The sequence below is a fragment of the Perca flavescens genome, chromosome 5 (genome assembly GCF_004354835.1).
Source record: "Perca flavescens isolate YP-PL-M2 chromosome 5, PFLA_1.0, whole genome shotgun sequence".
NCBI lineage: Eukaryota > Metazoa > Chordata > Actinopteri > Perciformes > Percidae > Perca > Perca flavescens.
In genome coordinates this window covers 37,263,715-37,286,589 of record NC_041335.1, presented here as the reverse complement: position 1 = coordinate 37,286,589, position 22,875 = coordinate 37,263,715, and the positions used below count along the sequence as shown (strand labels likewise).

The 22,875-nt window shown below is 43.9% G+C and overlaps 1 protein-coding gene across 4 annotated transcripts in view; it reads left to right on the top strand.

Moving 5' to 3' along the window:
* Positions 1-22,875, top strand: part of LOC114555278 (tetratricopeptide repeat protein 28) — a 386,074-nt gene that overhangs the window by 288,554 nt on the left and 74,645 nt on the right. For all 4 annotated transcript variants that reach the window (XM_028577569.1, XM_028577568.1, XM_028577566.1 and 1 more), the window contains one exon: positions 12,742-13,249. In XM_028577569.1, the coding sequence (XP_028433370.1) occupies positions 12,742-13,249 (508 nt within the window). The remainder of the gene's footprint in view (positions 1-12,741; positions 13,250-22,875) is intronic.

The window sequence follows — 22,875 nt, the reverse complement described above, 5'->3', positions numbered from 1 at the left end:
TTCAGATGTTTGAGCAAGATTTACTGCTCTTGTCCAAAACTTTGTGCACATTCAAAGTATATAAACACAGTATATCTGTGTTCTCTGTGATTTGGAGGAGTCGTGATATTTTGAGAAAAATAAAGTGATAATAGGCTATTACAAGAATAAAGTCACAAGCTATATTTCAGAAAATAATCTATACCTGCACCATAGTCTGCTGTGCATTACGTGATTGCTCTGCTGATACGGTAGATCTCAGACCTTCTGACAGACACAGAGCCCCGTTTGGGTCTCTGAATGAGACAAATTGTTTAGCTATGGAAGTGGCTGTACGCTGCTCTACGTCGGAGGTAGAAACCCGAAACTAAAGAATACACGGAGCACAAACGCAACACATCTGCCGCAGCATGTCCACAGCAGGGCGCATCCATAAACCTGCAGCTGCGCTGCGTTTTACAGAGAGTGGACACTAAGTTTGTGCCTAACCGTGTGTTTGAGTCTGAACCGTAGACTGGAAACGTCACGTCACGGGAACTTCAAACTAAATCATTAGTATTGCGCTCCTAAACTTTGTGTTGATGGCATCACTGTATTAGACTGATTTGGCTACAATTCCTCGGAAAACTTCACCCGGCTTTCACAGCTTTCCTCACGCAGAGACGGTTGCTAGGTGATAGCAACAAATACAGCATGGTCGGACACCGCACGTAGCTGCCCGTTCTATTCGCCTCGGAAAAATAAACTGGACAAAGTTACATTCGGGGCTAAACTCAAAACATTCGGGGCTGAAGACACGTCAAAATTGGCTGACGCCGCTCCTGGTGTAAACCAGGACATTTTAGCGTCCCGACAGGCTTTTGTTGGGACTCGGGACAAGCAATTAAAAATTGGGACTGTCCCGGTCAAATCGGGACTGTCCCGGTCAAACCGGGACGTCTGGTCACCCTAACCAGAATACACCACACGCCCTAATCTGAAAATTATAAATTCGGGAAAAAAAGCCTTATTCTGAATATCCAAATGGAATATGCCGGGGTTTTTTTTTTTTTATTTCTTTATATAAAAGGGACAACGTACTTTAATCAACATGAGTACAGAGTCCAACATGTAAATGTGCCAGATTTAGCCATGCAGGCTAATTTTCATCTGCAGTCCCTATAGCAGGTTGATGGCTTAAAACAGTAGATATGCTACAACAATACAACAAATACACATAAAAACAAGATAGACATAGACACGTAAAATGACACAACCACTATTTCAGAATCATGACAGCTGGCAGGTTGATGGCATGAGAAAAGCACAAGTAGCATACACAGTCGACACAGGTAAAAGTGCATAGATTATTTAACACATTAGAACGCATCAACAACACATAAACACACACAGAGACACTTGTAATTGTTTTACATGACCCATGTCTAATTCTGAATATTGTCATATTCTGAATAATACTGGCATATTAGTGTGTGCATGTAAACATTGATTTGTGATTCGAGAAACAACAGAGTTATGACTTTCATGAATAATATTTTCAGACTTGGAAAGGTGAAGGTAATTTGGCTCCAGAGGAGGCAAAGTTGAATTCAGCTCGGCATGTTCTGGTCTTATCAGCCACAGTGGGCCGCTGAGCCCTTCTGTTTGTGTGTGTGTGTGTGTGTGTGTGTGTGTGTGTGTTTTTGTGTGTGTATGAAAGAGAGCAATCAGGCACAGCTGTACCTGCCCTCACTTGGCAGAGCACGCAGCATGTGCCTGCTTAAAAAAGCAGAAGGTTTTGAGGTGGCAGAGAGGCAGTCATTTGGCTGATCTAACGGCAGCTCCCACAGGATCTATATCTGTGTGCAAACACCGAGCGAGGGGAGAGAATGGAGCATACAGCCATATTTTATCCTCTCCATCCCCGCCCCCAGCCTGTACGCCCACATCACCCGCATGCCTCCTCCATATTTCCCCCTTTTCTCCCCTTATTTGCCAAGGGGGGTAAGCTTCGCTTCAGAACTCGAACCTCCTATGGCGCCATTTCGATGCTACAAAGCGATCACCTCCCATTAGCATCCCATTGACTCCCATTCATTTTGACGTCACTTTGACAGAGAATAACTTTACATCTGAAGCGTTTAAAGACTCTATTTGTCCGTTGTTTATTTCTAAAGAAACACGACAATGTATAAAAGGCTCCATTACCTTGTAGCTCACGTTATGGCTCCGTAGCAGACGTTTTTACAAAAATAGGCTAACGATTGGGTCATAACCACAAGACTTACTGTCACACAGTAGAGGAATTACCGTATAGTACAGGAGAAGCTCACAGGCAGTTTGGACTTCCATTATCTGTTTAGGTTTAATTACTAATGTTAACTAGCATGTTAGTGATCAATAATTAGCCTGTGTCTATGTTATCTCCTTACATATACCTACACTCTCCGTCTCTGTAAGATTGGGAATGATTGAGATTTCTCTCGGCACAGCTACCAGAAGACTTCACACTTTCAGACACGTTGCTCACGTCACATCTACGTCTTCAAGCTCAGTTGGAGGCTGCTCAGTAACACTCAGCCAGCACCGGGAAAGAGACTTCTGATATCCTTCACTGGTCTCAGACCAGAGACACGGGATCTGGTGGTCCATTCTTATATATACTGTCTATGTTATTTGCGCACACATGCACATTAGGGCTGGGACGACATGCTTTGGTTCTGATTTGATTCTTTCACAATACATGTGCGCCGATTCTACTTGTATTGCGATTGCAGCGGCCTGGGTTTAATGCGGCCCTTTGCTGCGTGCTATCCTCTCACTCTCTCCGCCCTTTCCCCTCTATCTGCACGATCTAATAAAAATACATTTTAAAAAACGCCCTCACAATATCACGATACATACATGAATTTTTTTTTTCACCCCTAATGCTCATACATGTTTCTTTGCACACACGCACGACAACAACTTGCCCTTCTGGAAAGCATCGTTCGGGCGTCTTTGCGAGCCTCTCTGTTCTGTCGAGATATTTCCCTTTTATTGTCAAAACGCATCGACGCAGGTGAATTCAGATCTGAAGACATCCTCGCCTCTGGGATGTCTCCAGCATTCTCTCTCTCTCTCTCTCTCTCATCCTTCAAAACACAATCTCTCCCGGAGCCTTTTATCTGCCCCTCTCCTCCCCCCACACCCTGCTCTCCGCCCCCTCCCTCGCTCCCTCCCTCCCTCCGGTGTGCAGTTCTGAGCCTGCCAGCCTGCTCCTGTTGCTGCCGGAGCCCAGCTCGTTAAGGGAAACACTGGTGCATGGTCCTCCTCACCTTCCCTCTGCACTACCTTTTAATTAGACAGCTGTGTGTGTGTGTGTGTGTGTGTGTGTGTGTGTGTGTGTGTGTGTGCGCGTGTTTGGCTTATTTATTTGGTCACACTAAGAGTCATCTTTTTGAAGTGATTAGCATCATGTTTGTTTCTCTTATGTTGGACCCCGGTCATTAAAAAGCAGTCTGCACTCAATACAAAGGACACACACGCTTTTGGACACACACACACACACACACAGACACACACACACACGTTTCCCCTGGATTAATTTTGATCAATTTAGCCGGGCGTTTTTTTTCTTAGTGCTGAAACAATTGATTAATGAATTAGTCAACCGATGGAAAACAATTTGGATAACTGATCGCGTATTTAAGTTTTTATCAATTATCAAGCAAAAACAGGACCAACGTTGGCTGGGTCCAGCTTCTCAAAAGCTTCCTCTGTTATACTACCGTAAAGTGAATTTATTTATGTTTTTTGATACATGGTCAGACGAGACATGCAGTGTGAAGGTGTCATCTTGGCCTCTAGGATGTCCCAATGGGCATTTGTCGCTATTTTCATGCATTTTTATTAGACTAAACAATTGATGGATTCATTCACATTGTGAAGTTCAACGTGATATTTGTCTTTTTAACCGTGGTAGTTAACGCACAATACAGAAATGAAAACTCTAAAATGGACAAACGTTTGCTGATTGCAGCATCTCAAAATGAATGAATGATTTTCTCTGTGTTATACTACGTTAAAGTGAATTTATTTGGGGGGGGTTTGACAGTTGATCAGACAAGACGAGCAGTTTGAAGATCTTTGAAGAACAGGTTCTTTCTAGGGATGCACAGAATCCAGATTTTTGGGGTTCGGCCGAATACCGAACCCACTGGTTGAGATTGTGCTGACTCGTCCTCCCATCCTCAGTCCATGAACCCAGTAAACACATGAATGAAGTCAACAGGGACTGTCCTTCCTTTGCCGTACCTGAAGTTGCTGCATTCTGGCTGCTGTCTGGAGATTCCTTCATTCACAACTCGTATTCTTTTGGATGTTTGATACCAAATGTTGTAACAGCGGCCATGATGGGTATAGTTTAGGGTCCTCGCCACCACCAGACCAATCAGCATTGAACAGATTGAACATGTAGCTGGACTTGAATGGCCTTCTTTTGACTGAAAGTACTGCCAAACAACAACTTTTTCTGCTCACCAGATCCATGTCCACTTTCTCACAGCCTGCTGCATTGAGCGCTCCACTTACGTAAACACCTTCTCGTAATCAACGGCAAAAAGCCCAATATTCAGCCGAATCTGAAGCCGAATCCTGGATTCGGTACATCCCTGCTTTAAAATGGATGCCTCACTGAAATGTTTTTCTCTCTTTCTTGTTCTCAGTGCTTTTGTTCATGTACAGAGCCCCTGGTGATACTTGCAGCAAAGTCTCATGTTGTGTCGAGCCTTCTCAGTGGTTTAAAAATAGCTATTTTGAGGCTAGCATAAAAGTGCCCCTAGCACTCCCATTCAAAAGGAAAATGAAAATACGGTGTATCTTAAAAGTGGCGATTCCGTCCTAATTATACTTTTAAACAAAAGTCTGACTCGGGTACATTCCCAAAAAGACCCTAGGTTGCATTTTGGCGAGAGTTACGCTTCAAGTACTAAGAATACTAGTAATTAAATCCTTTGTTAATGAATTCAAGTTCGTTCTAAATGTGTATTTTTATCGTATAAGCTAAGCATCGTAATGGAATTTCCCATAGAAGTTAGCCTTAAGCTAACGCATTTGTTGCTATACGTTTTTAACGGACAATATATCAATATTGTTCTGTAACCGAATGAAATACTGAGATGTATTCTTTGTTCTTTGCAGTTGTACAGTGCTTCTTTGTCTTGGGGAAACTGTTAGCTATCTGCCGAGCTAACGTAGCAGGCTAGACCGCGCCACACACACACACACACACACACACACACACACACACACACACGCACACGCACACACAGTCTCCATTCATTCAACGCTGTGTCTTCCAGGCTAACAGCCCAGCATCTGTATTGGGACAGTGAAAGACGGGCTTGTTCCCACCTCTGCAGTAATGGAGTCAGAGCTGTTGTCCATCCCCTCTCCTCCTCTCCTCTCCCGTGTAATCCCATTAGGAGCACTTCACTGGAGTGGTGGCCGCCCCCGGGCCTCCTGCAGGACACGGCGTTAGGACAGAGGGGAAACTGTTGGGCTCTTTAACACCTTACACCTCCCACGCCACCCTCTTTCTCTCTCTCACGCTCAACTTTTCTTCCTGTTATTGATATTATATTGATATCAAACACACACACACACACACACACACACACACATGCTAACACAGACACACACACACACACACATGCTAACACAGACACACACACACACACACACACACACTCCCCGCACACACACACATACACACACCCACTCTCAACACACACAGACACACACACACACACACACACATGCAGACACAGACACACACAAACACACACACACATGCTAACACAGACACACACACACACACACTCCCCCACACACACACACACACACACACACACACTCCCGCACACACACACACACACACCCTCTCAACACACACAGACACACACACACACACACACACACATACACACATGCAAACACAGACTCACACACACACACTCCCCCCACACACACACACACACACATGCTAACACAGACACACACACACACACACATGCTAACACAGACACACACACACACACACATGCAAACACACGCACACACACACTCCCCTCCCCACACACACACACACACACCCCCACATACACACACACACACACACACACACAGATACACTCACACACACAGACATACACACACACATGCAAACACAGACACACACACATACACACACACACACACACACACTCTCAACACACACAGAGACACACAGACACGCACACATACACACATACACACACACAGACACACAGACACACACACATGCAAGCCCTGCTATTGTGCCTCTGCACAACCATAAATCAGGCTTATCACATTATTTCTATACTTATGTGTATATAATATATAATGTGTATCTTTAAGGGGTTTTCTAAAAACAATATGAGCATCAAAACTATACGGGAACTCAAAGGCTTTTCTCACAGCTGGTGATTTGGACTTCTTTAGCAAGTGTTGTCTTCAAGCTGCCGAGTGCTGTTTATGTATGCTCTGTGGTTACTTATACACAGTCCAAAATAGCATATTTAGTTTTTTTCACATTGAAAAATGTCACATTCTCGTGAGGGAGAAAAAAGCCTCTGCCCAATTCTGTACAGCAGCCAACTGAAACTGACCATGCACATTTGCCCTGTGTTCTTGCTACTGGACATCAGTCACTTAGACACTCATTTATAGGGAAATATGGTCCAGTTTAAATAACAACCACATATATTTACATATATATTATTCCACATGTACATCAAGATATAATTTAAAATGAAATATGCCCACAGAGAGAGCCGGAGATATTTTCACTTTGCCCTTCACATAATGAAACTCTGAATGAATGCAAAGCAAAGAAATGGTTATTAAGACAACCGAAAACACCTGAAGACACGTATGAAGATGGTTTTTTTCTTGAATCATTCAATCAATCAATCAATCAAAATGTATTTATATAGCACTTTACAACAACCAGCAGGTATCCAAAGTGCTTAACATCAGAAACACACATCATACAATAGAAACATAGAAAACAGTAAAATCAGAAAAGGTTACAAAGATACAAAAGAATTGCATTTTTGCGCTACGTATTAAAGGCCAGACGAAACAGATACGTTTTGAGTTTGGACATAAAAAGAGCTCCATCTGTAATAGTGCGAATGTAACCTAGATATATTCTTTTGCTAAAGACACACATACACATATATACTGTACATACAGTACGTACACCCCAGCTACCTTTTTCTGTCCTTCATTTCACATAGCTGCCGCCGCCTGCAACCAATTACCTGCTGCCATAAGGACTTCCAGCAGTTTGCTCAAGTTTTAAAGACTCGACGAGGCATTATACGGGCCCGGGGAGGCAATTACCCTCCGTCACAACTGTTGCTGTTTCATGTTCCCAGATAGCCTATCGTGGGGGGGGGGAAGGGGGGGCTGCTCAATTACACGTGCCTTTTTGAAGCTTTAGCTCCATCTCTCCGACTCCCAACTTCCAACTTCTCCGAGCCCAAAACAGAGAAGATTTCTCATCTCGGTCAGTCTGCAGTGGGGGAAGACACGGGGGGAGAATGGGGAGAAGAGGAGGAGGAGGAGGAGGAGGAGGGGGCAGTCTTTCTCCAGTTGAGATGAGTTGCTCTTGTGATCAGTGTCCCTCTGAAGTGAGACTGCAGCGCTGCATTTTCTCCTCCGATGGAGGCCCAGATAACGAGCAGCCGGCCTCGCTGGTGCACAGAAGATGCACTGTGTGTGTGTGTGTGTGTGTGTGTGTGTGTGTGTTTGTGTGTGTGTGTGTGTTTGGCTCGGGGACAGCCACTCAGACCATCTCTCTCTCTCTCTCTCTCTCTATCTCTCTCTATCTCTCTCTCTCTTCTGACTGCAGCCCTCTCTCTCCACTGCTCCTTTTTTTACTTTCCGGCAGTATGGCAAAATAACATTCTGTCTAGAATAGAGAAATAATTTCCCGAAATACATCATTTCTGGCAAATTGACTTCATTCTAATTAGATTCTCTTTCTTGCTCTCTCCCTGCTCTCTCTCTCTTTCTCTCTCCTTCCCTCTCTCTCCCTTTCTCTCCCTCTCGCTCTCTCCCTGCTCTCTCTTTCTTTCCCTCTCCCTCTCTCTCTCCCTCCCTCTCTCTCTCTCTCTCTCCCTTTCTCTCTCTCTCTCCTTGCTCTTTCTCTCTCTCCCTCTCTCTCTTTCTCTCTCCCTCCCTCTCTCTGTTTCTCTCTCTCTGTTTCTCTCTCTCTGTTTCTCTCTCCCTCTCCCTCTCTCTCCCTCCCTCCCTCCCACACTTCTCTCCATCCGTCCGCCCAGTCAGATCATATAGTGTTTACCGAGTCCAGCCCCTCTCCTGATGTGTGCTGATGTGATGAATCGTAGTGTCCCGTGCTTTATAAACTGTTGATAAACCGATGGTTCTTATCAGCAAACACATTTAGCACCGAGGGCCTCCTAATGAAAGGTAAACTCGTTCTTCCTGGGAGGGACGGGAAGGGGAGAAGGGGGGAGGAGGGCTCAGATGACATGCTAATAAAAAAAAAAATTGGCTCCAACAACATGATTTCATTTGGTTCCTCTGACAGGGACAGTGGTGTAGGACTCCGGGCTGACTCTCCTCTGTCAGCCTCCTCCACTAAGTATGTTTATATTCCGCAGCACGTTAGAGAAATGGCTGCTTTTCATTGCACACGCTAGAGGTAATGTATTGTACTTAGCATAATTAGCCCCTTATGTCATACAGCCCGAGCCGGGATCCGGTGCGAGATCTGTTCCTCAGAGCCCCTGGTGTGTTTCATGTCTTTCTCTGCCCACCACTTCACCGCCCGTTGTGGAACCGTGTGGTTAGGGCTCGCCTTGCAGCTGTGTGACTACGCCTTTTGAAAAATCCTCCTCCTTTCACTTTGGACCTATGAGCTCTGATATATTCTTCAAACAACCACGGCTGTGATCACCCAGTGGCAGGGCACACAACAGTCGGATTAGGGTATGTGAAGCTCTACTTCACTTCACTACACTTTCATAAAAGAAGACTTGCTACACTCTAAGAAATCACTCCATAAAATAACAGAAAAAGTTCTGGCAGCTCACTACCTGGACTTTGCACCGTAATTAAAAACGTATGTTATGTAGCTACAGTTAAAGTACAGAACATTTTCTGTTTGGCCTGTATATACAATTCTCTCATACAAAGCTGCTTAGTTAGTAAACTTCTAAAAACGTTGAAAAAAAAACTTGCAAAAACGTCATTAAAAGCGACAAAAACTTGTTTCATTTCCCAAAACCAACCTTCGTGGCTGACAAAATATGTTGGACCACAAATTATGCGATTCGAAATGTAAAAAAAAAGAAACTACAACTGTGAATCTCATTCTTTGGACAATTTCTGTTAAAACATTCAGCGTCCTATCTTGCACCCGACGCAGCGCAGCGCAAAGTGTCTTTGCTAGTTTAAGACCGTCCAGCGCCTGCGCCGTTTAAATGGCAAATGCCCCTGCACCCATCTTTGCGCCCATGGGCGTGCTGGTCTTACAGGGAGGTGTGTTCAGGTGCATTCTGGGAGTATTGCTATCTTGAGGCAGCGGGAAGTGATCGCACCATTGACCAACAAAACCTGGTCTAAAGTCAATAACGCAGCATTTCATTGTTATTTTAACAGAGCATTAGTAAAATGCTCCTAGGCTTGAACACAGCTCGCGCACACTATGCTCGTTACACACACAGGGACGCACAGCAGCACACACACATGCAGAAGATTACAAATAAAAATATTACGGTGCAAATCCTCCATCATAACGGCAATGCTCCAAGGTCCAAATGCGCCTGGCTTTTAAAGGGAATGGGAGATGATCTCTGATTGGTTTATTGCATGTTACGCCCAAAACACACCTCTGATTAATGAAGACACTAAGTACAACCATTTAGGACCAGGCGCCGGGCGCCTGGACCTTTTTTTCCGCCACCAAACTAACAAAAGTGGATTTGAACACAGAAATTGCCCATTAACGTTACATTGCAGCTTGTTTCTTGTCTCGCTTTAAGGTGCTGTAGGGAGGATTGTGAAGATCCAGGACTTAGCCAAAGAATTTAAAACATCCACAACTTCTCAGTCCTTCCCCCCCCCCCCCTTTCCGCTAAAGCCCAAAACGGTCTCCTAAGCCCCTCCTCCCACAAGGGAGAATGAATGCGTGTGGATGAGCAGTGATTGACACGCAGTTATACACGCCCCCTGTGCCCTGATTGGTGCATCTGAACAGGGAGCTGTGGGTTTTTGTAAATCCCACTACAGGCTGTAGGTGGTGCCAGAGGAGCTGGATTTTTTTTTTTTTTTTTATCACCAGCTTCATGTAGTTCTACTGGAACATAGGGTCAGTTTCAGCAAATATGACAGAAAGGTAGTTTTATAAGTCTTACCTTAAATACTGGACCAATGTCAAAGATTGTTGTTCCCATCAGTCACTTGGGAAACATGGGAAAACAGGGTCCAGGCTGAAAAAAAAACCATACTTACCCTTTAAGACGGTGGCAGTGGTACCTCCTCTAAAGCCCAATGCAAGCATCAGTGGCCAGTGGTCTCACAGCTGAAACTACATTGCGTAGTCCATCCGTTTCGAGTTATCTGGCTCTAAATGGCCCCGAGATGACCCAGTGGCCTTCACTGTCAGGGCGTCTGTCCTCTCCGCTGGCCTGCGTCCAGCCCTCTTCCTGGCCCGGAGGATGCAGAGTGGGACCTCAGGAAAGGAGATGTGTTATTAGCTGGCCTCGCGTGATTAATTGAACATCTGCTCACACGCAGACATCTGACCCCAATTCCCAGCTGTTTACCCTCCGTATAAACAGTTCATAAGCCGGCAGCGAATGTGTCACCCACGGGGTCAAGACTGCTTTTTGAGAAATCTTTCCAGGGTTCAACAATAAACTAGTCCCCGATAGCCAGGGGGCCAGTAAAACGCCATGTAGGGCTAGTAAAAATCACACTATAATCATTTTCATTTTATTATTTTTCAATTGAAATGAGAAAAAAATGTATCTAAAATAAAAGAGTTGAGTTGGTTGTTGACACTTTCAATTTTTTTGTGACGTTTTTGACGCTTTGCTCGACTTTTTTTTCTTCATTGTTTGAAAACTTTGTCTTCTCTTTTTAAATCTTTTTTTACACATCTTTTCCGATGTTTCTTGTAAAAAAAAAATTTTCAAATGTTTTTTTTTTTTTTTTTCGACTGGACAAGTGAAAAAACCCAGAGCGCTCTTAGCACCTAGCCTGGTGAGACCATCCTGGTCTGGCGAGCTCCAGTTTTCCACTCGCAGATCAGTCTGGCATCTTGAGATAGAGAAAATTTGGAGCCGTTCGCCAAAACGACCGACCAATCAGCGTTGGTTTTGAGGCGGGGTTTAGGTTTGACGCAACGAGAAGCGACTGTTCAGTCTAAACAACATGAGGATGAGATGAGCGTAGCTATCGCAGCAAGTTTTATCCGAATTATTAGAAAGTAGTCCTTCATTGAAAGAAGAGCAAAAAAACGGAACTGGAGGCTTTTCTTGGAGGAAAAGATGTTTTGGCTCTTCTCCCGACTGGTTTCGGCAAGAGTTTGATCTGATTGGTTGATTTGGCCCGTCTATCACCAACTATAGGTGGTAATAGACAGATGGTTCATCCAATCAGCTAACCAGGATTCTCGCCCCTTCCCGACAGTTCTCCAACGGAAAGTTCCCAGATGGATATGCCGAGCAAATGCGAAGCGATCCATCTGGTGGAGTCAGGTTACTCAGCACCTACACCCACCTGATTTCTAAAATTGAGCTCTGTCCCCCCTCGACTACAAAAACCCTAGCGTTGAACCGTGCTCTCCATTTCACTGTTAAACCTCTCCTTTTGCGGTTGTAGCTAGTGTTTAAAGTGGTTTTATTTACACAGGTGGACATTGCTTTAGAAAATGTCAGATGAGAATATGCAGAATATTGTTCAGTGTGTTTTTAGCTTGCCAGCAGTGAGCCGGGCGGCCCCCCCACAGCTCTGCTGGGAAGCTTAGACCCTTCTCCTCTCCGCTCTCCCTCCTGATTTGCAGCTTCTTTGTTCCACTGGCGGTGGCACGCCATGAAGCGTGATTGCAGTGGGCAAACTGACGGCTTTAAAACAAGCCTGCCGCTGCGCTGATCTGCATCACACTTTACCCCCCCTCCGCGCTTAGCCAAGATGAAATCAAATCAGGTTGGGCTTGTTTGCTCTTTGAGCAGTAAGCCCCATAAGAGATTTGGGAATGTAGATCTTTTTTTCCCCCATTTGATGTACAGTAAATCTGTAAGTGTGGGTGGGAGGTGTGATGCAAAGGCAACAAATATGACTCCCTATTGATGGAATGTGGGCGCAATCAACGGGACTATTAGATATTTATTCATGTCATTTGCCTACAGTTTATTACTTTGCTGTTTTTCTACTTAAAAATCTCCTAAGTACGTGTAAGGACTGCAAGATATATGGAAAAACTACAATAACGTCGTCGAATATCGCGAAAACGATATTGCTTGCGCTAAATAAATGGATATTAAAGTGTACTCAGTTCTACTGCTTTCAGTATTCTGCTAAATATAAAAAAAACTGCTTGTTGAATTCAAAACAAATGAAAGGACATAATTTCCAACTTTCTTTTAAAATTATATATTGTGCAGCCCTATTGCCAACAGTTTATGACCTTGCTGTTTTTCTTACTTGCTTTCTATCTTTCTCTCTCTGTCTCTTCATCCACAGGCTGCTTCCATGGCGCTGAGCAGCTTGGGCCATGTGTATACAGCCATCGGGGACTACCCCAACGCCCTGGCCAGCCACAAGCAGTGTGTCCTGCTGGCCAAGCAGTCCAAGGACCAGCTATCTGAGGCCCGGGAGCTGGGAAACATGGGCGCCGTCTATATCGCCATGGGAGACTTTGACAATGCCGTGCAATGCCATGAGCAGCACCTGGGCATCGCCAAGGCCTTGGAGAACAAACGAGAGGAAGCCCGGGCGTACAGTAACCTCGGCAGCGCCTACCACTACCACCGTAACTTCGACAAGGCCATGTCCTACCACACGCACGTTCTGGAGCTGGCCCAGGAGCTGGAAGAGAAGTCCATCGAGATGAGAGCCTACGCGGGACTTGGTCACGCTGCTCGCTGCATGCAGGACCTGGAGAGGGCCAAGCAGTACCACGAACAGCAGTTGTCTATAGCGGAGGGACTGAAGGACAGGGCTGCAGAGGGAAGGGCCTCCTCCAATCTGGGTATGTGTGCAAAATACTCAAAGACTTGTGAGAGCATTTCGCTGTTTTTGTCATCCAATCACATTTTTCTATGTTTTTGTGTCTTAAGTTACTGATGGGAACAATAATCTTGGTCCAGCATGTTTTTGGCTCTATACATGCTAAAAGTCCTAATTATTTACATGGAGTCTGGTGGAGATATGCTGGCTCTATACACGCTAAAAGTCCTTATTATTTACATGGAGTCTGGTGGAGATATGCTGGCTCTATACACGCTAAAAGTCCTGATTATTTATATGGAGTCTGGTGGGGATATGCTGGCTCTATACACGCTAAAAGTCCTGATTATTTACATGGAGTCTGGTGGAGATATGCTGGCTCTATACACGCTAAAAGTCCTGATTATTTACATGGAGTCTGGTGGGGATATGCTGGCTCTATACACGCTAAAAGTCCTGATTATTTACATGGAGTCTGGTGGAAATATGCTGGCTCTATACACGTTAAAAGTCCTGATTATTTACATGGAGTCTGGTGGAGATATGCTGGCTCTATACACGCTAAAAGTCCTGATTATTTACATGGAGTCTGGTGGAGATATGCTGGCTCTATACACGCTAAAAGTACTAATTATTTACATGGAGTCTGGTGGGGTTTGATTATGGTGATTTCGGGGCTGTTTCACGCTAAACAAAAGTTTGTTAGTTGATGGAATCAAGCTTCAAGTTCAGTTTGAGTAATACATCATAATTTTTTCAGACACCAAAAGCTTTATAATGCTGTGAAATGGGATTTTACAACTCCATTTTTTTTATAGCAACAATCATTTTATCCTCTTTCTCAAAACACACAGTAGAGCGTCTACGTGCATGCACCTTGCTGGATGCGTTGCTTTGCGTTGTAGGCAAAGTGAAACCAGGTTCAACATTATTTGCAAGCAGTTCGTCCTTTTTTTGCGGCCTCAGTGTGCCGGCTGAGCACCATCAGTCAACACTGTCTCCTCTAATGTATGAGTATCACTGGAGTGAATCTCCCAGGGACACAAGACTTATCTCGGTATTAGAGTTCTCCTAGAAGAATTGATTTATGGAATCCCCCCAAAATACTACAATCCTTTTTTACACAGATTTAAGTATTAAGGGTGGGGGGTGGGGAAATCGATACAGCATAGTATCGCGATATTTTTCGTGGCAATACTGTATCGATACACAGACGCCAAGAATCAATCTTTTTATTATATATGTGTTGGTCAGTCTTTCTGCTTGACAATCCCCATTTTGCAGCAATAAAATTGAACTGAGATGAACAGACAGAGAAATGTATTTTTTTAGATAAAACAGATGTTGACAAAATTTCCTTTTGGGGACATCATTTGAAATTGGGAAACATTTGAAGTTGGAAAAAAGGTAATAAATTGCAATATAATCACAGAATATTGCAATATGTTTAAAATTGCAATATATAAGTATCGTGATGATAGCGTATCGTGACATAAGTATCGTAATGATATTGTATCGTTACATAAGTATTGTGATGATTATCGTATCGGGACATAAGTATCGTGATGATAGCGTATCGTGACATAAGTATCGTAATGATATTGTATCGTTACATAAGTATTGTGATGATATCGTATCGTGACATAAGTATTGTGATGATATCGCACCGTGACATAAGTATCGTGATGATATCGTATCGTGACATAAGTACTGTGATGGTATCGTATTGTGACATAAGTACCGTGATGGTATCGTGACATAAATATCGTGATGATATCGCACCGTGACATAAGTATCGTGATGATATCGTATCGTGACATAAGTATTGTGATGATATCGCACCGTGACATAAGTATCGTGATGATATCGTACCGTGACATAAGTATCGTGATGATATCATATTATGACATCAGTATCGTGATGATAGCGTATCGTGACATAAGTATCGTGATGATATCGTATCGCGAGGCCTCTGGTGAATTCCCACCCCCTACTAAGTATCATCTCATCCACCGAAATTCAAAATCTGCTCACAGCAAGGACAGTTTAGTTAAGATGAGTGTCCAGTTGCCATGACAAATCTATCTTTCAAACCTGGCCCCTCTCAAATCAAACAATCCGGCCCGCAAAAACGTTAGATTCACAATAAATGATGGCCCACTGTGTTGTACGCCAAACCAAAAGGATGGGAAACAGTTTTCTCAGACTGTAATTATGTGAAACTCAAAGCAGAATTTGGCAGATTTGCCAACTTTGCATATTCAAACCTGTGAAACAGGTGTGAGTCGGGTAGCCTTTTAAAAATGTAATTATAGTGATTTTTTGCTTGACTAAACTCTGATGGCTAGGGATCATTTTTCCCGACGTTTTTTTTAGGGCTTTATGTGGACCAAACTGTAAGTGAGAAAGCTATTTGAGACTTGCAACAATACAGTCAAAGATATTTGACTTTTTCGACTATATAAAAGCACGTCAACAAACTCTACATGTCTGTCCCTCGATGGGATTCTCATTTTCTTCTCTTTTCCCTTTGTGAAATAGTTTGACAACCCTGTTTTAGCACATCCTCAGAGAGAAGGAAGCACCTGGTGGTTAAATAATAAGATATCTTTCAGTCTGGAAGTAGGTAAGTAAGTGGTCTCTGATTGTTTGCTTCAACATGGGAAATTATGAGAGTTATTTTAGCTTCATTTGACCTAACCTACTGAAAAAAAAGGGGATGGGAAGAAAATGACGGAGTGTGAAAGGTGTGCTGCTTGCCCTTTTATTGCTTCGGGAATACAGTATGAGAGCTTCCACTTCCTGCTGGTGTTTCCCCCTCGCTGCCGGCTATACAGCCCTTTGTTAGTCCTCATTTAGATGAGCTGTTTACCCGCTGTTGTCTTTAATGATATTCATGCTTGTTAGACCTGAGTGTTTTTGTTACTTTTAGCCAGAGGCCAGCAGTGTGTTAGCGTATCATCACTGTTTTATGTAAAGTAGTTTTGAGATACAGTATTTAAGGGCTGCATTATGTTCTACAGTCCATTTTGTAAGAATAAGGTAGTGGAGCGCAGCGCTGCTGCATTAACCTGATGGGGTCAGCCCAATGGTCCCACATTTCTAAGAATTCTTTTTTTTCACTGAAAATTAGGCCCTTTGTTCCCACATTTTTAGGACTTTTTCAAAATTAGGTCTTGTGTTTCTACATTTCCCTTCATTTTAAGCCCTATCCTCCCACAAGACTTTTTAGGGTTAGGGTTAGGCCGGTTACACACTAGATGCATCGCGCAAGCGTGTCAGCTGCGTGGCGTGTCCGTTTATATTTCGGCTCCCATGTTAACAGGTTGGAGCGTGCACACTGCCAGCGTAACACGCACGTCTCAGGAGTGGCTCGAGCCGCGCCGAAATAGGACCAACACCTATTTTTTATGCAACACGCAAGTGTGTTGGAAGCGTTTCCAGGCAAAATAGAATAGGAAAAGATGTTTATATGTCATTTAGACACAAATACATATTAATAACTGGCATGTTGATGTTTGAAAGTTTCTAGGTTTTGAGATAAATGTAATAATAAAATTGATTATCTAATACTGCACCTGTCAATACAGAAGGAAATATTCTGGAGCCTATTTTGCCGTCAATAGTGCCGACGTTGTCTTTGCTGTAATCAGATCAGTATATATTTATGTTTATGTTTACGGGAAACATACATGTGTACAGACAAGGCTAGTAGCAGCGCCGCGTCAGACACGTTTCTGGTGTGTAAAGACGTAGAAAACGCCACGCAGCAGAAACGCCACGCTCACGCCACGCAGCCAGTGTGTAACCGGCTTTAGGGGGATTAAATCTGAAAAAGGAAATGTGGGAACATAGGGCCTAATTTTCAGTGAAAAAAAAAAATCTTAGAAATGTGGGAACATAGGGCTGGCAGGTGATTGGATAAGCCATCTGTCCATGAGGTCCACCAATGTTGTTTTGAAACGCGTGTTTGAATTTGCAGAAAGTTTTGAACAATACAGCAGATTAGTTAATTAATTCCTTATAATATTTACATGAATAAAGACATGTGCATGCAGAAAAAGGCACAAATTGTTGCAGAAAAATCCCCCAGAATGCAGCAAATGAAGTGTTTGACGGTCAAATGTTGCTGTGGGACGACCACCAGACCACCCCTGGTTATAATTTGTCCCCCCTAATGTTTGAAACAAACATTTTCGCCCCCTCCCCCCAATGTTGAACCCAAAGTTACACCCTTGCGATCATGTCTTTTGATTGAAACTTAAAATGCAATTATTGCTCTCTTTACAGTCCCAATATCTTACAGCAGAGAGAATGACATTATTAGCAATGTGGGGCGCAATGTGGGGCGCCCGGGTAGCTCACCTGGTAGAGCGTGCGCCCATATATTAGGGCTGCTCGATTATGGAAAAAAATATAATCACTATTTAAACGTTATTTTTTCATTCAGAACACAAGAGAGAAAATAAGAGTTTACTTGCAAAACGTAATGAGCTAAATAATCGTTTTTCTCAATTATTCTGTTTTTGTGATCATTGGGAGCCAAAATCATAATCACGATTACGTTTCGATTAATTGCACAGCCCTACCATATATAGAGGTTTGCTCCTCGAAGCAGCGGCCACGGGTGCGACTCCGCCCTGCGGCCCTTTTGGTGCATGTCATCCCCTCCCTCTCTCCCCTTTCATGTCTAAGCTGTCCTGTACAAATAAACGCCTAGCATGCCCAAAAAAGAATCAATTCAACACCCCGTGAGATAAATGGTACAGCCAATTGTCCTGCATTTAGTCCGGCCGTTACAACCTGCGCTGGGTGACTTATGATCGCCACGGAGACAGTAGTAAACCTGACTCTAATGGACAACTAAGAGGCATAACAGTTCCCCCAGATGAAGTATTCTTTAATGTGTGAAAGTGTGCGAACTGAGAGTGGGGTTAATCAGCCGAGCATAAATTGAAGTGTCCCTTGACCGGGCTAATGGCCGCACGTCCCCGAGCGCTCTCAGCACCAACACACACACACCTGATTTTTTTTTTTAAAAAGTGAGCTGCTAACTGGATGCCATAAATTAAGGGGGCTCTGCTGAGAACATTTTATGATCCTCCTACAGCTCACGGGAGCTTTATTGCGGGGGACTATACGTCAGGCGGCGAATGCGTTCCTATCTGTAGTGGGGTTGCCGTTACGATGGCAGGGGCGCTTTTATTCATTATTAGCTGCTACATTAGAGTTGTTTCAGTCCATGACCGAGTAATGATAGTGTAGCTGATGCAGTGTCACAGACCTTAGAAGCTAAATGAAGTGGGTGGCAGCGATGGCGCCTCTTGCCCGGTGGAGCCGGCCTGGACAACTGCACCATGGTGTGGATACAGCAGCTCTACTTTTCACCAGTAGAAAGAGTAAAGGATCCTACCAGTTGTGTGTTTAATGGTCTCATCATCCCAGCTGGACTTGTAGTAGTTATATTGTCGGCTAGTTTACTTTATAATATAACATCAGATTTCATAAACTACATGTGTTCTGTGTGCTGTAATCTTAATGTGTAAAATAACTAGTAACTAAAGTAACTAGTAACTAAAGCTGTAACAGATGAATGTAGCGGAGTAACTAAAGTAACTAGTAACTAAAGCTGTAACAGATGAATGTAGTGGAGTAAAAAGTCCAATATTTCTCTCTGAAATGTAGCCCAGTAGAAGTAGAAAGTGGCATGAAAAGACTCAAGTAAAGTACAAGTACCTCAACATTTGGACTTAAAGGTGCACTATGAGTTCCTGCATGGTTTCAGCGCGATTTAATTTTTGTCTCAAATGGTAGGCATCCCTCCTTGATCCGCTAGCTGCCTGCCCCCTGAACACACCGTGAAAAAGCCCGGTCTCAGGAGACAACACAGGGGTCGTAAACGTCAAACAAACACTAGGGGCACAGGCTGTGCACCAAAATACAACAAACCACGTTCCAGCCAATCGCCGACAAGATGTTTGGGGGAGGGCAGTGGGGGTTAATGACAGTTACGGAAACATGGGGGGAGGGACGAGCTTGCTCTGTTTTGTTTGGTATTTACTTGGAACGTCAACAGAAGTGACGTCATGCAGGAACTTGTAGTGCACATTTAAGTACAGTACTGGAGTAAATGTACTGAGTTACATTCCACCATTGACTGTAACTGAAAGGTACAGTACAGGCCAAAAGTTTGGACACACCTTCTCATTCAATGTGTTTCTTTATTTTCATGACTATTTACATTGTAGATTCTCACTGAAGGCATCAACACTATGAATGAACACATATGGAATTATGTACTTAACAAAAAAGTGTGAAATAACTGAAAACATGTCTTATATTTTAGATTCTTCAAAGTAGCCACCCTTTGCTTTTTTTGATAACTCTGCAAACCCTTGGTGTTCTCTCAATGAGCTTCATGAGGTAGTCACCTGAAATGGTTTTACCTTCACAGGTGTGCTTTATCAGGGTTAATTAGTGGAATTATTTCCCTTATTAATAAAAAAGCAAAGGCTGGCTACTTTAAAGAATCTAAAATATAAGACATGTTTTCAGTTATTTCACACTTTTTTGTTAATTACATAATTCCATATGTGTTCATTCATAGTTTTGATGCCTTCAGTGAGAATCTACAATGTAAATATCCACGAAAATAAAAAGGAAACGCATTGAATTAGAAAGTGTGTCCAAACTTTTGGCCTGTACTGTATGTAAGTTACCTGGCTGTTAACCAGTTCCTCTAATCACTCATCTCAGCCAGCGTGATCTATTAACAGTGATGAGATACCAGTGTCTCCACTAGTTTCTCCCTGACCTGTGTGACCTGCAGCTAGAAGCTAAATGATGCCAGAGGGTCTACAGCGGGATAATTCCTTTAGCCTTCACTGGACATGTTCACAAAGGATTGATTGTCACTAAAGGTCAGACTACGGGTAAGGAATACGGTGACAGCTACTGCGCTGTCTGTCAGACTGTCTGCTGCTCACTCACACACACACACACACACACACACACACACACACACACACACACACACACACACACACACACACACACACTGTACGCTCAGGAACAGGCACACAGACACACTAACACCCATGAAGCAGAACATGAAGTCAACTAAAGGTTAGGGCTGCCCCCGTCTGGGTCGATTAGGAGCTTGTTTTGGTCTTAGTAGACTAAGATTCCTTAAGACGATTAGTCATTTTTCATGCTGGATAACTTACTTCCAAGAAACATTCTGAGCACATCTTTGCTAAACACAAGATTTAAAGAGGTGTGTTTACAGACCTGGCCATTAAATCAACCACAATTAGTCGACAGAGAATTTCTGTCGTGGAGGACAGCCCTGCTAAAGGTGCAGACAAGCCGCGGTGCACGCAATGCTTATGCTGGAGAAAACTCATTTTTGTTGTTGTTGTTGTCTGAGCTGTGGGAAGTGTGTGCAGTGGTGCCAGGAGAATGGCGGATCATTTGTGGTTACTCCAGGGAGCCAGTATCCATTCACTCACACACTCTTACACAGAGACACAAAGTAATACACAGATACACCAAATGTATCCCAGAGCTTTGCAGCTTCTGTCTGTCTGTCTGTGTGTGTGTGTGTGTGTTGGTGAAACATTTGTGTGTGTATTTGTGCTGTTCCACTCAGGCATCTCTCTCTGCTCGCTGTGATTGTTTGAGGCTATATTGTGAGAGTTGGTGGCAAACTGGCAGCCGAGAGGAAGAAACACAAGAGGCACCAAATGCAATTGGATCTGACAGTTTCCATTGGTGTTGGTGGAAAATGTGACTGTTCCCTTCAAGTGGTGTGTGTGTGTGTGTGTGTGTGTGTGTGTGTGGGGTGACAAAACAAGGGTTACACAAATGGTCAAATGTTAAGTGAGGAGAAGAGACACTGTAAGCAGTTGTGGAAGAAGTATTCCGGTCCTTTACTAAGTAAAAGTACTAATACCACACTGTAAAAATATAGCAGTACAAGTCCAGCATTGAAAATGTTAAAAGTATGTAAGTATCATTGGTAAAATGTACTTACTATGCTTCGCTTCGCCTTCTGAGAATATAGTTCCCATTATGTATATGGTTAGAAGATGGCTGTGTGTCATGTGACCTTGTTATTTGTACACGCTGTGACTATACAAATCACAACATGTAAATAGGAACATGTTGGCCATCTAGACTAGATGGAGCCGGTTACCTCCAGGATCTGTGCTAAGCTAGGCTAGATGGAGAAGGTTACCTCCAGCATCTGTGCTAAGTGAGGCTAGTTGGAGCCGGTTACCTCCAGGATCTGTGCTAAGTTAGGCTAGATGGAGCCGGTTACCTCCAGGATCTGTGCTAAGCTAGGCTAGATGGAGAAGGTTACCTCCAGGATCTGTGCTAAGCTAGGCTATCTGGAGCTTGTTACCTCCAGGATCTGTGCTAAGCTAGGCTAGATGGAGCCGGTTACCTCCAGGATCTGTGCTAAGCTAGGCTATCTGGAGCCGGTTACCTCCAGGATCTGTGCTAAGCTAGGCTAGCGGTGTGTGGGTCGGACAGAGTTAGGACACACACGGAGATGAGAAGGGTCTGTATGGACTCATCTAACTCTGGGGGATACAGGGAATAAGACAGTCCCAATAAGTCGGCGTGTTCCTTTAAAGAAATGCCAATAATCCAGAGCACTTTTTTCTTCCATCCCGGAATGCTGTGTGGACTCGCCAGACCTTCCTCCGCAGTGCTGTGGAGGAAGGTCTGGCAAAGCGAGACAAGCGCTGCACGAACAAAGAAAGTTCTGCTCGCACCGTCATACACCTGAAGAGGCTTCCTGCCCATCTCAGTGCTGCCTGATCTGTCGCTACTTCTTGTCTGTTTTCTCTCTCTCTCTCTCTCTCTCTCTCTCTCTCTTTTTTCTTCAGTTTTTGACGCCTCCCTTCCTCTCTCACTCTCTCCCTTCACCCCTACTGATTGTAATCTGCAGCTGTCAAGCTCCCAGTAATTGAAACCGACTTGATGAATCGCTTAATTACCTTTAATAGCTGATTCCAGAGGAGCTGAATAATGGAGATAACAGCGAGTGAAGTGGAGGGCTGTCTGTAATTGCCACCGTTGTTGTTGTTGTTGTTGTCGGTGTAGTTTTTGTTTTTTGGGGGGGTGCATCACTACGCCGTCATCAGCGGCCACAAGCCTGCTTAGCTCAATAATAAAATGGGTTAAAACAGGGGGGAAGGATGAGCGAGGGAAGACTAACGAGCTGCGATAAAAGCCCCCAAAAACAGTGTGCGAGAGATGGGAAGGAGAAGCTTCAGACACAGTAAAGAACAAACTTTTGTTATGCCCTCTCAGCGTGTCGTTAACGTTGCGTGTAGCGCCGATGGAGCGGCTGACATGGCTTTGAGGTACAGTGGTGTAGAGATCGCTGTGCTCTGATATCTACCCACGATGCCCGGCGGTAGCAGCGGCCCTGCCTCAGCACACTCTGACCTATAAAGGATATGAAAGTGTTGCGTTCCAGCCCCATTTATTATTCATTAATTGGCTAACTTACCCCCCCTAGTCAGCAATATTTCATATTGGAGGGAGGGAGGGACTGGAAGTGGAGCTCCCATTTCTGCTGTTCATGAAACAGAATCTGAATTGTATTAGTTCCCCATTTTGCGTTTCACTTGA